This window comes from Cyprinodon variegatus, unplaced genomic scaffold (genome assembly GCF_000732505.1).
Source record: "Cyprinodon variegatus isolate N-32 unplaced genomic scaffold, C_variegatus-1.0 Scaffold1675, whole genome shotgun sequence".
NCBI classification, from domain to species: domain Eukaryota; kingdom Metazoa; phylum Chordata; class Actinopteri; order Cyprinodontiformes; family Cyprinodontidae; genus Cyprinodon; species Cyprinodon variegatus.
Genome location: NW_015152128.1, coordinates 76,079 through 94,434, shown reverse-complemented (window position 1 = coordinate 94,434; position 18,356 = coordinate 76,079). Strand labels below are relative to the sequence as shown.

Genomic DNA, 18,356 nt, shown 5'->3' with positions numbered 1-18,356 from the left:
AACCACAGGTCAGGAGTAACACACATATCGGCAACAGCTTCAGCTAGGTTTCTCGCAGACCAGAATAAACAGATTAAAGACCCTTTTTCTTTTATCATAAGGCTGTTTATTTAGTTGCAATTTCTATGCCTTCATTTTTGATTCTGTTTTGTTGAAAAATAAAAATCAGGGTCTCCTCTGTGTCAATTAATCTATGTTTAAAAAAAAAAATGAACAAAATCTCAGTGACCCTGATGTCCATCACTGGGAGTTAAAGCTGCCATATAGAGAAAATGGTTTACTGTCATTGCCATTAGTTGAAAAGAGAAACACTGCCCCCGGCTGGTGATATTTTGTAACTACACTTTCCTCTCCGCCTCCACATTAATTTTTCTGATTGGCCATTCTACGCTACGGGTGCTCATTAGGTCTGTCAATATTTAAAGTTCGGGAAAGTTAAAAAGTAAATACACAGTGGTTTTTAAGGGGGTTTGACCACACAACCCATCCGTTTTAAAAGAAGATTTTCATTTATTGTTAAACGAAACAGATTTTAAATATTTTGGGGGGTTTAAATACAGCTGTCCCACCGCTCCTCTCCTCAGTCTGGCAGGCAGCTAGCTAGCAGCGCTAGCACTGGTCCAGCTGGTAGCAATGGCTGCAGTTATTCTGAGTTTTCCTACACTACAGGGTCTGAGAATATTCACACAGTGAGTGCTTCCAAATCCCTGCTTAACTTATGTCTTAGAAACTCTCCATTCCCCCCTTTTCTTGTTTAGTTTGCTCGAGTTTTGGCGTTTAGCTTTCGAGTTTGCATCATAGCTGAGTTTATCCTCAATAAGAGGCAAGGACTCGGATGTGCAGTGAAGGTTGTAATATATTTGTTAAAATGTATGATTTGTTATTTACTTTGAATTATTTGATTATCTCAATCTGAAGGTGTATGCAACCAAAAAGGATCAGATTGTGCAAACCAGTCAAACGAACCGAGCAAGGTTAAACACAATTAGCTGAATGCTAATGTAGCTGCTACAGTTTGTTTACTTCTGAGACGTGAATGATTTCTTCCCCCCCAATTGTCTGCTTGAACATCTCGTCCAAACGGTTGTGATCAAACATACTTTTAAATCTGACGAATTTAATGATAAACATCAACTAAACCCAGGATGTTGTTTCCTTTCCTCAGGAAGCTGTCATGGACCAAAAGAGGAGTGAGGCTTGTTTCAGGAGGTGAGAGAGCAACATGGTTCAGCTCTATTATCATTAAACTGATTTATAATACTAGGAATCTGACCCTAATTCAATCCCACATCAGTTTACATATGACCTCTTTCAGCTTCCTCCATTGTAGAAAAGAAGACATTAAAAAAATTATAATAATTGATTGAATTTTATTGATCTCACACTGGAGAAATTAACTCTCTGCATTTAACTCATCCCCTTGGGGAGAAGTGGGCTACCATTGTGTGGCACCCGGGGAGCAGTGTGGGGTTAAGGTTCTTGCTCAGGGATCCACAGTGCAGGCTGTGGGGATCAAACCGGGTACTTGCAACCTTCTCAGAGCACCATTGCACTGCTCTAACCACTAGGCCATCACTCCCCCACAATAAATTGTTACATACCTTCTCATTTCTTTTTTTTCTTTTTATTTTTTTTTTATTTGGTAAAATAAGGTATTTCTTTACAGAATTTCATAAATTGTTTACATTTTCCTTTCCCAAAGGTGTTGATTTATAAATACAAACAAAAAAATTACAGAAGCCAAGACAAATACATAATTAACAAATAAAATAAAAAAATAAAAAGTTTAGAGAGAACACTTTATGTCAATCCATACACACTTTTGTATTCCTATCTATTCCAAAGATGAAAATGATTACAGTTAAAGTTCCAGAGCAGTTAAGGTTTTTCTATCTCCATAAGTACAGGTGCCAATGTCTCTTGAAACAATTTATTTTTAAACTATAATTTTGCTTTTATTTTTTCCATTCCCATCACTTCGTTGAATCTTTCCCACCAAAGGTCAGTGCTCGGGGGTTGTGGCTTTAGCCAGAAGATTATTATTTTCTTTGCTATCATAATCAGTATTTGAATAAGTTTCTTTTTTCTATTTAACAATGTATTGGGTAAAATGCTCAGCAGGAATGTTTGTAAATCTAGGTTCAATTTTTCTTTGCAAACAGTTTCAATCTTTTTCATTACATCATTCCAATATTCTTTAATTTTGGGACAATCCCAGAATATATGTTTGTAGTCTCCTTTCTGGCCACAGCTCCTCCAACACTTGTCTGACATTTTACTGTATTTCGATGAGATACTTGGTACAATAAAGAATTGCATTTTTGATTTCCATTCAAACTCTTGCCATGAAACGCTACTCAACATTGTATGTCCCAATATGAAGGATTCCTCCCACCTTTTTTTGATATTAATATGTTTCCTTCTTTCTCCCATTTCTGTTTTATATCCTATTTATAATCTACTTCTATCTGCAGGGCTTTATACAACTTTGAAATGACCTTTTTAGTAGTGTTGAAGTTTGTCATTAGGATCTCTTCTAAACAATTTGGTTTCTACAGGATATATTCAATCTTTATGTTTGGTCAAGTAATCTCTAATTTGTAGAAATTTATAAAAAATCTTTTGTCGTTAAATTAATACATTTTTTAGTTGTTGAAAAGATTTCAAATTAAACTTGACATATTTAACTTTCTTTTAACAAATGAATTCTCATTCTCATTTCTAACTACTCGGACCCCCACGTTTAATGCTGATTTGATTTTTATTAACTTTTTATATTTAGAGAAAAACAAAAAACAAACTTGAGGTACTTTATGAGGTTTTTATGTTAGACACCAAGTACCGGTAGTCTATAATAGTAAATTAAAAAGCAAATGGTGACCTTAGGAGAACCAGATCCTTTTTGTTTTTCTTTGTTTAAATATAAAAAAAGAATACTTGAATACAAAACTTAAATATTTCTTTAATAAAATACACTGTAAAATTGCAACACTGCCTATTTGAAATTTGTCTGCACTGTTGGGTGGGACATTTTATGCTCCTTTAAACAGTTGTTTTAATTTTTGGTATTTAATATGTTTGGTATTAGATATGTTGTGGGGTATGGTTTTGTTTATTTTTGTGGATTTTAGTCAGATTTTTTTTTTTTATAGATTTCTCCTATTTATGATGCTAAACACATTAATGTGATATAGGAATATTTTATTTTTTGTATTTACATTTCTCCTATTGTGTCACTTTTGCAACTTTATGTAATTCTCTTTTGTCCATATGAATTACTGCTGAGTCTTAATAATATGCAGACATCCACATATTTAAAATTAATAATCCTATAATGATTAGTGTATATTTTGGATCAAAATGTCAGTAAAACGTGATTATGTGGATTGTGGGTAGGAAATCCATTATCCATCCATTATTATTTTATTCCAATTGATTATTAGATTATTTATGTTGACATTTAATTTAGCTGAATGTGAATGAGATAATTTTAAGAAAGTCTTTCACCTGGGTAATCTAAAGGAAGCTGAAGGTTTTAGTGTTTTGTCCAAGCAGAGGTGGGAAGGATCGAAAAGGTGCTGATTGCCAACCGAGGAGAGATTGCGTGCCGTGTGATGCGAACAGCTAAGAAGATGGGTGTGCGTTCTGTGGCCGTGTACAGCGATGCAGACAGACACTCCATGCATGTGGCCATGGTGAGAGTCTTAGATCAGATATATTCTCATATATCTCAGGTTTATTTTCTCTATCAGCTCTAAACTTTGCATTTTTGCAGGCAGATGAAGCCTACCACATCGGGCCTCCACCTTCCCAACAGAGTTACCTCTCTATGGAGAAAGTTTTGGAAGTGGCCAAAAGATCCGGATCACATGTGAGTAAAACTAATGAAGATTTTATTATTATTTTTTATAATCTTTTTAAATTATTTGGCTAAACCAGCTGTTTTTGTTCTCAGGCAGTTCATCCAGGCTATGGCTTTCTGTCTGAAAACACAGAGTTTGCAGAGGCGTGCAAACAGGAAGGAATCATCTTCATTGGGCCTCCTTCCTCTGCCATCAGAGACATGGGCATCAAGAGGTGATTCATCTCCACTTTTTCTGTAGTTATATATTTATTTTTTTGACATTTTGGCCTTTGAATGAACATATTTTCCTTTACAGCACATCCAAACACATCATGGCTGCTGCTGGGGTGCCAATCATTGGAGGTTACCATGGAGAGGACCAGTCCGATGAAAGGCTGCAAGCAGAGGCAGCCCGGATTGGATACCCTGTCATGATCAAGGCGGTCCGGGGAGGAGGGGGGAAGGTAAAAGGGGAAACGGTTTGATTCTTGGGTTTTTACTGCTGCAGGCTGAAAACACGGCCGTGTATTTTAGGGAATGCGTATCGCTCGGTCAGACTCCGACTTCTTGGAGCAGCTGGAGTCGGCAAGACGAGAAGCCAGGAAGTCCTTCAATGATGATGTGATGTTGGTGGAAAAGTTTGTTGAGGATCCCAGGTAGGGAAAACGCTTTTTTTCTTTTTTGCAATACACTTCTTGAAATTAATGTTCTTAAGTTTTTATTTTAAAATCTGTGCTTTGGCTGCCCTTTGCAGACATGTAGAAGTCCAGGTGTTCGGGGACATGCATGGAAACGCTGTCTATCTTTTTGAGAGGGACTGCAGCGTCCAAAGGAGACATCAGAAAATAATCGAGGAGGCACCTGGAGTAAGTTATGTATTTATTTATTTATTCAGACAGAGTGATGAAGCAGGATGTAAGAGCTAAAAAACAGGAATTATCTTCGACGGATAGATTAGAAATACTTTTTCTCCTAGGGGTAATTCCTTTACAGCACAAAGAGACAATAAAACAAAATTACAGAATAATATCAGAACCTCAGGGAGCACAATTATCAGAAATGATTTAAAATTTAAAAAGCTAAGAGAATAAAAGACCTCAGCAATCGGTTAGATCCTGCCTCCTTCTCCCTGGTCTGGAGTATCACTGAGTATTAATATTGTAATGAAATGTTATGTTTTTATTAAAGAAGCAGATTTTAGATGATCTAATTTCCCATTTGTAAAGAATGGCAGATATTTGTGGAAAATATGACTCATAAACATTTGTATTCATACTTTTTAATAATTTAAAATTGGGCAAATTTCCAAATAGTAATGGCAGTAAATATTAATAGTGTTGAATTTCCCACCATATAATGTGGTATGAAGTGACCATATGATGTTGGTTCTGAATGAATATTTTTCCAGCCTGGAATCAGCCCTGAAGTTCGGAGGAAACTGGGAGAGGCGGCAGTCAGAGCAGCTAAGGCTGTGAACTACGTGGGAGCAGGTAAATATCCACAGACTGGCCTCGCCGCTGAACGCAGAACAGATTCGATATATCTGTTATTTATCTTCCTGTAGGAACGGTGGAGTTTATAATGGATGCACAGCACAACTTCTTCTTCATGGAGATGAACACCAGGCTGCAGGTGGAGCATCCCGTCAGTGAGATGATCACCGGGACTGACCTGGTGGAGTGGCAGCTCAGGGTGAGGTGGAGGAAAGATCTTTGTCCCATTAGAGGTTATGCAGAAAGATATTTAAAAGAAAAAATCTCTTTCAGGTGGCAGCAGGGGAGCGTCTGCCCCTCCTCCAGGATGATATAACCTTAAGGGGCCACTCTTTTGAAGCTCGCATCTATGCCGAGGACCCAAATAACGACTTCCTTCCAGGAGCGGGGCCCCTGCTGCATCTGTCCACGCCTGCAGCAGACCAGCACACTCGCATAGAGACCGGGGTCAGAGAAGGTGGGAACTGAAGGCTTTGACCTTTCTGAGCATTCAGCACATTTCCAAATGTCACAACAAGATGGGTTGTTTGGGAAAATGAAAGCTTTGTTTGTTTGGTTTTAGGGGACGAGGTTTCTGCTCATTATGACCCAATGATTGCCAAGCTTGTGGTTTGGGGAGAGGACCGATCTGCTGCCTTAAAGAAGCTACGATACTGTTTACGACAATATAATGTAGGACCTGCTGTGTTTGTATCCATTCAGCATGACCTTCTAGCTTCTTCTTGCTCACCATCCCCCGCCTGGTTGATTTCTCCTCAGATCGTGGGATTAAACACCAACATAGACTTCCTGCTGAGCCTCTCCGGTCACCCAGAGTTTGAGGCGGGACGCGTGAGCACCAGCTTTATCCCTCAGTACTACGCAGATCTCTTTCCCACCCCGAGAGCGCCATCTGGGGAAACGATCTGCCAGGCTGCCCTGGGCCTGCTGCTGCAGGAGAGAAAACACACAGAGAGCTTCACCCAGTCCTCCACAGGTGAGCAGGATCCTTAGGATGTAAAGAGAGAAACAGGCTGAAAAACTGATTTTTGTTTTTGTTTTCCAGATCCTTTCTCTCCGTTCGGTTCCAGCAGCGGCTGGAGAAACAACATTCAGTTTAACAGAAATATGACCTTACAGCTGGGAGACAAAAGTAGGTGATATCAATGTAGTTTTGGGCGGATTTTTGTCCCTTTTTAAAGGTCACTTTTTTTTTTTTAAAAATAGAATGAAAATGAAGGCATGCACGTTTATCATTGTTTTTATATTTTTGCATGAACAAATAGCTTTTTTTCACATTATCACAGTACTTTCCAGGTTATAAGCCACTACTTTTTCCCCACGCTTTAATTGTGCGGCTTATAGGAAGATGCAGATTTTCTGTGGATTTTCCCTAACCACCAGGAGGCGGAGGTCAAAGTTGTAAATCAAAAAAGAAGGGGCTAATTATAATTTAGCACAAGCACTTGCTAACAGCAGGCATGAAAGAAAACAAATGCCCCGCATTCACTCAATTTGACATTTATTGGCTGCATTAAAGAACCAATGAAGAGGGGGTCAGTTCCTGCAGAGTTGAAATAGAGATGATGAAGCCCCATCTTTCATTAGAAGCTCTTACTGCTGCGAACTGACAAGCTAACAGGAGCTAGCATTCTTTTTCATCCCTGATCTAGGGGTGATATGTAGAGCTCCACCTAAAGATTTGGTGGGTGGCAGTTCAGTAGCAGGTTGCAGCTTAAATATGTATGTTTCCAGTTTAAAAAAAAATAAAAATACATAGTGGCTGGCTGCAGCTTATAGTGAGGTGCAAGGTATAGTCTGGAAAATACTGTAGTTTAGCAGTTTCTAAGATCAAGTTATTCCCTTTGCAATGTTTTCTCAAAAAAAAAAAAAAAAAAACCAGTCACCTTTCTATTAAAAACCCAGAAGGTATGCATGCCTTAATGGAGGTGACTGATAAGATTTATAGTTTGGTTTAAACAGAGCAGACTACATGTATGTTTCTGAGAGCTGTTCTGTATGATTTGTGTCCTTCTGAGTTTAATCACATCAAAAATGTATCAGTGTTAATGATCCATCAGGATTCATCCATTATTTAGTCTTCCTGTTAAAAATTCTGTGCTGTTCTGAAGGAAGTCCTGTTGTGTGAGGAAGGCCAATGTTTCTATTGTCATCTTTAGTTGCTAAACATTGTTTTCTTGTTTATTTCCAGAGGTTGATGTTGTCATCACATATAACTCAGACGGCAGCTACAGGATGCAGGTAAGCTGGGAATCACTTTAAGTAAAATGGCTTTAAAGTCTTAGTTTTTTCTTTTAATTAACATTCACAGCCTTAAAATTTCATGGCCGCTCTTTTCATGCCAAAAAGACTGAAAATAATTGTATTAAAAGTTATCAAACTTTTGTTTATTAAAGGTTTGCTAAGTTATTGAGGTTTGAAATTTTTTTTATTCAGGTGTTTGTTTCAAACTTCTAAATAACATTGTTCTTTGTAAACTTTTCCTTAACATAAAAAGATCAAACTACATCTGTTTTATCTTAATGCAAAAATGTCCGGTGTCCTGCCCCCGTTAGATCAGCCTCTACTTAAACCTGAATCAAATAATAATCAAATAACACCTGAATCAAATAATCTAGGCTTCTGTAGAATTTAATTGTGAGCTGAGGAGGTAGTTCAGCCTGAATGATTTTATTTATTTATAATAAAGTGGAAGTTTTTTTTTTGGACAAAAAATGTTTACATTTAGATAAAAATCAAAGTTAGTGATCTATGTTTTGATGTTTGACTTGTATGATTTCTGTCCTTTTGAGTTTAATCACATCAAAAATGAGACAAAGAGCAGTTCAGAAAGTCCCCATGATGAACAAAAAGAATTGAGTCGTGTGACGCTAACAAGCATGGCAGAGCCAGGACTTCTCCCTGGAGCCAGGACTGGGGTTGGAGTTTGTCGGTGAGCTCCTGGTGGCCGGCTTCTTCCACATGGGACACGACCTTCAGGTTGTAGGAGAGTTACTGCCTCAAGTGGAGAAGTTAAAGTATCTTGCGATCCTGTTGACCAGTGAGGAGAAAATGGAGTGGGAGATCGATAGACAGATCAGATTGGCTGCTGCCATAATGCGGATGCTGCACACGTTTTTCATTGTGAAGAGAGAGCTAAGCAAGGTGGAAGACAGAGGACACGCTGGATGAACCATGTCTCTCAGTTGGCCTGGGAGTGCCTTGGGCTTCAGGAATGACATGTTATGTTATGCTAGGACTGTATAATCTGAAACTTTGCAGTGCTAACATCTGCTGGGATGCGACTTATTTTGATAAAGTCTTAAAACCCAAATCAGCTGATGGGGTTTTCCCTAATTGCACTTCGCTTTCTATACATGAGCAGAACTTTAAATTCTTTTATCGAACATATTATACACCTGTTCGCCTTCGGAAAATGTTTCCTGATGCTTTAGATCTCTGTCATAAATGCAGAATACATAAGGGCACATTTATTCATTTATTTTGGTCTTGCGACTATATTCAAATCTTCTGGAAGGCAGTTCATCTGGTGATACAAGAGATTATTGGTAAACAGTTCTCACTAACTTCCTCCTTCTGTCTTTTTAATCACACTTCAGGGATTTTCTTTAATGCAGATACCAAACATTTGCTTGTAATTCTCTTATTTCTGGCTAAGAAATGTATACTACTGAGGTGGTCAGCATTACTAGCCCCTACAGTCGATATGTGGTTATCACAAATGTCTGCTATTGTCGCAGTTGAAAAACTGACTTGTGACCTTCATCAAAAGTCGGACAAATTCCGGAGGATATGGGACCCGGTGTAATCTTTTTTACAGAAACTGTAAATTTAGTTTTTTTTGTTTTGTTTTTTTCTCTCTTCTATTTCTCTTATTCAATATATCACACATTTGGCTGTCCGACAGTGTGGACTACTTTGAACCATGTCTGTTTGTATTTTGTGTATGTGGGCTTTATGTATGTATGTTTTTTTTTTTTTTTCCTCTCTCTTTTATGTGAACACTGCAGTGCTCCTTGTTGATTTGGGGTGGGGTTTTTTTTGTTTGTTTGTTTATTTGTTTGTTTGTTTTTGTTGATGTTTATATAAAGCTGTGAAAACTTAAAAAAAAAATAAAAAATAAAAAACCCAAATCAGGACAAACAGTTTTACCTGCACAAATAAATCAGCACTGAAAAGTAGATACGTTAATTCATTTTGGAGATTAATGGAGGAATAGTTTAAGTCTGGATGATGTAAAGCTGATCTTTAATATCTCTGAAACAACATTAGCACAGATTATATATATATTTTTTTCGTTTTTTAAAAATGACTATTTTAAATACTGTACTAATGAATCATTAACCATTGCATCTATTTGCTGAGTTTTTTCACGTGGGTGGGGCGTCAGCTTCACGCATCGGAAGCTCCTCCCATTTGATGATGCGGTCCTGGGTTTAAACACTGAGCACCTGGAGTGCAGAACGGTGAACTACCTGCGGGGTTCACCGAAATCCCTGCGTACACGATCGGTCTGAATGCACCTTAACAGCTCCTGGGAGGAAGGATGTGTGATACTGCTCCTTGTGCACCGAGGATGCAGCAATCTGTCATTCATTGGGTGCAAGATATTGTTTAACATTATTTTTGCCAGTCCTGTTTCCCACCACCTGCCCCGTGTTGAGGGGGGCATCCTGGTGCAGTAACAGCCTTCCTGATGATCTCCCCTCCTCTTAGCTGTAGATAAGCTGCGGCTCCAACATCCTGTCTGTTGTTTTGCATTTTTTTTCATCAAACTTTGAGAAAACTGTAAACGTTGAAAGAGGGAAATTTGTTGGGGAAAAATTAATTAAGACTAGAAAGTTTGATGGAAGAGTACAAGAAGAAGAAGAAGAAAGTGTTCTTGTGTTATTTTTGCATGCAGACAGATTTTAAGTTTAACGCAAAACAAAAAAATGTATGGAAAAGTACTGTTCTGAATGCCACTACTCTGCAGTCTGAACATCCGGGCTCTTCTTTCAGGTGGGAGAGGAGGTGTACCATGTGACCGGGGCCATTGAGCTGGAGGGCGGGGCTTCGTTTCTGCACTGCTCAGTAAATGGAGTGAAGTCTCGTCCCAAACTGGTGATCCTGGAAGACACAGTTCACCTGTTCTCCATGGTACTTTCTCACTACTGCTGCTGACTCGGAAAGTTACACAAACTTTATTTTTTATCACCTTTTTGCACATTGATCAGACTTTTTTATGGTAACATTTTAATCTTTTATTGTTAGTTATCTTACTATCCTGGTTTGATGTTGGTACGTTTCATGTCTAAATGGCTTCAAAAGTGTCTTGAAACCAGCACCTAAAACTTGTTCAAAAGTCTGTTATAAATCCTAAAACAAACACTTAAATATAAGCTTTACATATTAAAATAGTTGTTTATTACCTGTCATTTAATTATTCAGGATCTTTAGGACCAGATTGGATCCGTTTAATCTTTCCATCTGTTGTGCAGGAAGGAAGCACCCAGGTTTCTGTTCCTGTGCCGAAGTATCTGGCTGGTGTGAGCGGGTCAGGGGCCCAGGGAGGAGCCGTTGCCCCCATGACTGGAACCATAGAGAAGGTGAATTTGATTGAACGTATTCAAAATTCAACTCGTCATTAGGGCAGGAAGAGCGCCTGCTCACTCTGTCTGCACTCATTTAACCAACACATTTAATTACTGTAAAGGTTCTCTCTCTATTTGACAAGATTCTCTGCTGCATCTTCTTTTTCGGCCATGTTTATTTACTCTAAACCCACATTTGATCTCGAGAAGTTTTGTCCCTAAAATCAGAATTTTCTTTAATTAAATCTGTCCTTGAGATGTGTTGTGCTCTCAGTGTGGCTCTGAGAGTGAGAGTCTCCAATTATTTTTATTATCATCATGTTTGTTTTGAAAATCACCAAAATCACCAGTTTTAGAATCTTAAACACTAGCCTCAAGTTATTTAGAAGAACCGTGGCAGGTTTGGATCTAACGATGTCTGCGACACAACATCTCTGGATAATGTCTGAAGGGGATTGATTTTTATTTCCCTGCACTGTAATGTAGATATTAAAGTGTTAGCTGGCTCTTATGTGAACTGTGACTCAGCAGAGTTCTCACCTTTGTCTTTATTATTTTCTAAAAATATAAACATCTGAGTATAAAACAGTTTACATCCAGGAAAGTGCTCCCTCAGAGATTTGTGGCTGCAGTAATAATAACAGAAGAAACATCTGAAAACTAATTTCTATGCATCACTTTGCGTCGTCATGTTGAACCATGTCCGTTTGTGTTCAGGTGCTGGTGAAGGCTGGAGATAAAGTGAGCGCTGGAGACCCTCTGATGGTCATGATAGCCATGAAGATGGAGGTGACTGTTTCTCACACACGCAAATAAAAGTCTCACTTCCCCCGTCAGACAGGCTGTTTAACGTCTGTGCTTCTGTCTGTTCAGCACACGATCCGGGCGCCAAAATCAGGCGTGATTAAAAAGGTTTTCTTCAGCGAGGGCTCTCAGGCCAGCCGGCACGCCGCCCTGGTGGAACTGGAGGAGGAAGAGGGAGGCAGCCAGTAAACTTTCCCACAGTTAAACCCACAAACTGACTGAGGGGGGGTGCAGGGATGGAGGCGAGCTGAGTGAGATTTTAAACCGTCTTTTGTAGAGCAGTGGTGCAGTTATTCAGTGTTTCACTGCATAAACTTCACATCTTTAAGATACTGTTGCCCTTTTTAGACACATCACTACATCCTGTTGATTTCTAGTTTCTTTAAAATGTCTGCAGTGAGTCATACTGTCCTGCAGGTCCTTAAGTAGCATCAGTCTCATTTACTTTTGCCGTGGATCTATTAAAAGAAAATTAAGAAAGAGACCTGAGTCTTAGAAAATGTTAAATAAAATAAACTCAAAACAAACATAATTGTCTTCATTGATCTAAAGCTACTGAATCACAATTGATGGCAGGTTTAATTAGAACAGCACCAACCCATCCGACAGATCAGATTGGGCTCCTTGATGGTTTAGCAGTGGGTTCAAAACTGAATGATTATCTTCTATATTAATTGTCGTGAAAGTTTCAAGTGTTTGTGCTGATATTGTTGAAGGGTTTTGACCTTTCTGTATCTCTCCCTCCCAACAAAGCATCAATCTCCAGTCCTGAAGGGCCAACGTCCTGCCTGTTTTAGATGTGCCTCTGCCTGGAAACTAGGGCTGAAACAATCGAGTTAATCGTTATGAATCAATTTTTGAAATAATCGTCAACTAATTTAATCATTAACTGGAGCATAGAGAATCTAACACATGATTTTAGCTGACAGAGTGACCCACTTAGAGCAGTAATTATACAAAATTTGTAAAAAAATAAAAAATAAAGTTTTGCGTTTAAGATAAAAATAAAAACTTTTTTGTCTGTCAATATGCTCTATCCAGACCTCCACAAGTGGAAAAGTTTGAGTTTCACCTGGTTTAATTTTTGTAAAAGGTCTTTAAGGAATCTTTTGCTATCCGTTTATTAATCGATAAATTAAATTTCACGGATTAAATGATTTGCAAAATGATCGTTTGTTGCAGCCCTACTGGAAACGATCGATTCAAATGCCTTAATTGCATTTGCCCTCGGTAGCTTATTAAGTAAAGAACCACTGATTTGATTCGGGTCTGTTGAAGCAAACAGTCATCTAGGACACCGGGTCCCATGAGGACAAACTTTGGACACCAGTAGAATAGATGGAGTACAAGTTCAGTTTCTTTCACTGTGTCCTTGCGGGGGATGAAAATGTTTGGCATAAACACACAACGTTTAAAGATAAAAACCCTTTGATATCAGCGCTAGACAGCTCCCACTGACATCAAATAATACAGCAGCATGTTTACCATGTATCAGAGGTAGAGTTTCAACAGAAACCAGTTTGATTCTGGGTAATTTGTCCAATCTTTATTCCTTCATGCTCCAGTTACCATTGGTGGATACAGATACAGTAACCCTAAAATGTGCATTTGTATAGATATACTGTCTTCTTTCTGTACAATTCAGCTGGTATTTAAAGTCATTTGTTAAGAAGCTCAACAACCTGATCAATTTTTCTGAAACCAGAGCTGTCCAGAGTAATTTTGCATCTGTAGAGTTCTTTCAAAAAGTATTTTTGGTACCAGATCTGGCCTAAAGATTACCCCTGTTCCATGAAAAGTCGGTCACAGGCAGCTTTGGGCGGACAGATGTTTGTTTCTTGTTAAATCCGCCAACAGATGAGGATCTCACAGCGGCGGTTTGAGCAGGAGAAGCTTCAGCCGGTCACCCTCTCCTAACTAACGCCATGCTATGAGGCCTTTTAGACTAAACTGTAACTCCTGTTTATTTCATGGACTTTTTGTAGCTTATTTTGAATGTTAGATTTGTCAAATGCTGTAATAAAGGTTTTCTTTTTAATATACCCAGCCCCCTGTGGTGCTTTTAATAAAGGAATTTTATTTGTTTTTTATAAAACAAATAAACAGGTTTAAAACGTTGGACAGCATAATATATGGGTTGGTAACGGGACATTTTCAGCTCTAATTTGATTGCCCAAAAAGTCATAAAATCAAAGCTGACTAAGAACCTGCCCTGCAGTGAGGCTGTTTGCATAAAAACAAAGCAGAGATAATTTATCAAAGTAAAATTAAGGCTTTAAAAAAAAAATCCAAAAGGTTGGAATCTAATGATTTTTTTGCTTCTTTGTTTTGTTTATTGTCTTAGTGGTTTTCTACTATTTGCAACTTATTGGGGGGTATAACAAAATTAGGGCTATGCTTATTTTATTAACCTGGGAGCTAGAATTGCTCAATATTTGCTTTATATCAACACCAGTTTCATGTCATCAATTCAGCAAACTTTGAGGTTATTTCTGTCATTTTAATATAAGTGTTAGCTCCTGTTTATTTTCATATATTGCCACGAATACAGTTAAGTCTTAACACCATCACACATGAATCTCCCTACTGTGTCGACAAAAGTATTTCTGCTCTAATTACACTTTCACTCATTTCTGTTCAAATTTTTCAGTGGCAAATCAATATCCCTTGAAATGTTTTGCAAAGTGTGATTGCACAAACTTTAGTAACTTTAAAGTTTTTTGATTAAAGTGCTGAAAGTGTCCTAATTTCAAGAACCCTTTTGTTGCTGATATTACAGTTACAGATTAGGGGTCCATTTTAAGAAGCAGGTTTTCTAAACCTTAAATATGGTAAACTCTGAGTTTTCCATTTCACAAAGAAAGTTTATTCAATCTCTGATTCAGTCACTGTAGTAACATTCTCCCCAGAGCTTACCTGGTTGGGAGCAGGTTTTCCTCAGTAAACTCAGGGTCCTCTGTCTCCGCTCGCCATAAAGCCAATCACGTTCCTTGTTTCCTAATTTAGCCAGGAGATCTTTGTCATAGTTTTGTGGAAAAATAAAAATCCTTCACTAGCCCCATTAGGTTTTAAAAACAAACATTGCATTTCTGTTTGAAAATGATCTTATTAAAGAATAATCTGCATTAATTCAGAGTGAATTAAAGAGATGATTCTACAACTCAACTGACAGGATGTGAGATTTATTTGTTGTTGGTTTAATATGAGTGAGATGCAGATAATTTTGTTTTTACAGTACATGAACTACTGAATTTATTTTCAGATTACACATAAATAGAATAATCCTCAGAGGGAAAAGGAATTACCATTGGGTTAGTATTCTGGGACAATATGAAGCCATTCTATGGGACTGATAACCGCTAATAACTATTTATTGGGATCACATCCAAAGCAGCTGCAAGCAGCCACTTGGTATTTACTGCCTGATGGAAGACAGTATTAAACTGAGGAGGAACCCCATGATGATGCACAGGTCCTACCTTTTAGAACGTTTGTATTATTTTGACTATAAAGAAATGTATTTCAGGTATCATAAATACATATTCAGTCACGCTGAGGAATTTTTAAAAACAGCTATTTAAAAGGTTTAATTCTTACTAGTTATTTTTTTTACTTTCTGAAATTCATATTCTGCTACAAAAAAATGTAATTTAGAAAATATATTACAGAAGAATATACATATATATGTATATAGAATATAAAAGAATCTTATTTTAGTGATCTACAAATGGAAAAAAGGATAGAATGCTTTTAATAAATGTAAATACGGCCTGCCATAGCCCACTTCATATAAACTTATGCATTAAATTGAGCGACAATCTTCTCCTTCGCCACCTTCCTTATCCTTTGCGGCTGTAGCGCTGTTTCTCTGTCTTTTAAAAATACTTTTTGTTTTTTCATTTCTACATTAAAACTCTAGTTCCAGTGGGGTGAAATAGGTATATGTTTTAAATTTCTGCATTAAAATGTCTAGTTCCAGGGTGAAATAGGCACTTCCTCGAATCAGGGCTCCACTGATAATGGCTTTTCATACTTGTTACGCACGTGCTAAACTCTTGAGTGGTTCTACTTAGAGTTGATTAAACTAATTCATTGGAGCCTTTGTAGAACCGAAAACTCAGTTCCCAACTTTAGGCTCGATCGATTTAGAGAAGTGGATTTGAATCTGAGGTTGGTAAACCTGCTTTGTGAAATGGACTGCAGGTGAAAGACTTTCCATTTACCCAGATGGTGAAATCTTGCTAGGATTGTTGTTTCATATCCTACTTTAGATGGACTTAAAAGAGCTCTTCAAGATGCTCAAAACTAATGAGGTTTTTTATAAACCAAACTGGATTTAATCCTCTCCACAATGCAGTGAATACTTCCTCTTATTCATACACAACCACCACACCTGTCTACTACTGAGCATCCCAGTAAAGGAGGCTGAACAGATTATGATTATTACACCTCTTGTTTTCTCTTTTCTTTGTTCTGCAATGATGCACAATTTTGAATTGCCTTTTTGTCACTTTCAAATAAATAGTCGGGGTGTAACACGGGAAACAAAGAAAAGTCAGTTTCAGTAAAATGTGGTTCTTATCCAGTTATTGTTAATCTGCCCCAAACTTCTACGTTTGACATGAACGTCCATAAAGCTGCTTTATCTGGATTTGTTTTGCAGCTAAAAATAGCCAGCCCCTTATATCACCTCCAGTGTCAGCAGTCAAATAAAAAACTCCACAGATCATTCCCATAAAGATTTATTGGTTTAGCAAACAAGAATTTAGCTCTAAGGAGGACAGACATCAGATATGTGCCAGTAGGAGAGTGATTGCTGAGGTTTATTGCAGCATGAAGACAGAATTGAAGCGTTGATGCTTTCTACTGACAGATGGTTCTGACATTTTCATTTTGATCCTCATTCATTCTGATGATTTCATTAAGGAAACCTTCATTTGATTATTTTTGTATTCCTGTTAAGTTCAATCTTCCCCAAAACAAAGGCTTGATTTTTATTACACAATAATGGAAATTAAATCACAGATAAACTGAAGGTGAGGACAGCAGCTGATATTTGTAGAAAAGAAGGATCGGGTTCAGTTTGGACACCAGTGACCTTTAGTAACCGACAGCAGGAGCATCTATGCACAGATGCTTTATTAAGGAATCCATTAATCCTGCACGGTTTTGGATGTCGAGGTGATGGGTCGAACGTGATTGAATATTAAGCCACAATCTAAATCATTTGGCTTGGTAATGGAAGTTCCTGCTTCCATTAAAATAATAATGAAAGAAAATACCCCAGAGGGGGTATTTATCTGAACACTGCTGCTGACCATAACAGATGACAGTGTCTGGATCTGGTTTTTGCACCTGCTTTCATGGCTGTTTGGACCAAAGAAAAACAGACAGGATAGAGGCAGTCACATGGGATTATCTGGTGTTTACATCAATTTTTAAAGGAAAAATATGTTCTGTAATAATCCGACTTAAGTGAACCAAATTGATTTTAAAACACCACAATATAAAGCTTTTTTTTTATAACCACCAGGGGGCATTGGATCTGGAGTTCTGTCCAATTGGCCCTCATCCTCCATCTCCTGTAATCATCATTCAGAAAATCAGTGATGTCAGAGCAGTGACGTCACCCCTAGATGCTAAGATTAGAAAATGTCCAAATCTGGTGATGGTTCTACTGTCCTGATTGACCGGCTGCTGATTTTTCTCCACATGAGTATTGAAAACTGATTCTGGGCCATAAACTGCTGTGATTCAATTGAGGAAATCTGTGTGAGCTGAGGAAACATGAAGGAAACAACCTCTGTTTACTATTAAACCAAAAACAGCAGCATGTGTTTGAAAATGTAGATAAAAAGGATGACACGATTTTTAGTCTACATTTAGCTAAAATTGATTTTTCATTCAATAAAAAGAAAGGTTGGATGCGTTTCTGTTTACGTTAAAGCAGCAAATAAAAAGAAAAAAAAGATTTCTGCTGTCTTTCATCATCATTATGTAAATATGTTTGTTATGAAAGAGGAAGCCACCATTTAAGCAGCTGGTAGAAATGAGGAACAGGAACAAATGCTTCCGAGTTGCATGATGAAAACTGTAGGTTTAATTAAATCAATAGGTCTGTTTTAAACAAACTGAAATTATAGAAGGGGAAACTTTAGATGTTTTAAGATAAAGATTGCTTTGAGTCTGTTTCTCAGAAAACAAGAATATCACACAAAACGCAAATTAGATTTTAGTAATGCTTGGCAGCTGACCAGCAAACAGCCATGAAAAGGTAGCTGAATTTAGCCATGTGAAAACCTGCCAGTAATGTTGGGGAAAACTAAACATTTCTATTGTAATATTCTTTTAATTTAGGTTCCTGAGAAACAGTTTTATACTACGTAAATCTAAGCAGACACATTTTATTCTTTATAAAATAAAATTTTTTTTCCTTTATTTTTTGTTTACTGGGTACCATATCATTAGCCTGGGTGCCAGTCCGAACTTAGTCCCGCCCACAAGGTTTGAGTTCGGGGAAGTTCGGTCTGGCTCTGCTCCATAGTAGCGCGAGTATTATCGCCCACTGTCAGGCGATCCAATCAAATTGTCAGGGCGGGCTTTATACGCTGATGATGGACAGATGATCAAGAGTAACGTAAT

At 37.8% G+C, this 18,356-nt stretch overlaps 1 protein-coding gene across 1 annotated transcript; it reads left to right on the top strand.

Annotated features, from left to right (window-relative positions):
• The first annotated feature begins 401 nt into the window (after positions 1–401).
• Positions 402–12,667, top strand: mccc1 (methylcrotonoyl-CoA carboxylase 1). Its single transcript, XM_015404247.1, has 19 exons — positions 402–689; positions 1,166–1,209; positions 3,556–3,695; positions 3,776–3,871; positions 3,956–4,077; positions 4,161–4,308; positions 4,379–4,500; positions 4,599–4,710; positions 5,253–5,334; positions 5,409–5,536; positions 5,611–5,794; positions 5,900–6,009; positions 6,097–6,313; positions 6,383–6,469; positions 7,529–7,578; positions 10,339–10,476; positions 10,818–10,925; positions 11,628–11,699; positions 11,784–12,667. The coding sequence occupies exons 1-19, from the start codon at positions 634–636 to the stop codon at positions 11,901–11,903; spliced, it is 2,136 nt and encodes a 711-aa protein (XP_015259733.1). The 5' UTR covers positions 402–633; the 3' UTR covers positions 11,904–12,667.
• Positions 12,668–18,356: the final 5,689 nt, after the last annotated feature.

Coding starts and splice junctions, on each gene's coding strand:
- mccc1 (XM_015404247.1), top strand. CDS start 634: ATGGCTGCAGTTATTCTGAGTTTTCCTACACTACAGGGTCTGAGAATA. Junction 3,696..3,775: donor ACTCCATGCATGTGGCCATG/GTGAGAGTCTTA, acceptor GCATTTTTGCAG/GCAGATGAAGCCTACCACAT. Junction 11,700..11,783: donor TGATAGCCATGAAGATGGAG/GTGACTGTTTCT, acceptor CTGTCTGTTCAG/CACACGATCCGGGCGCCAAA.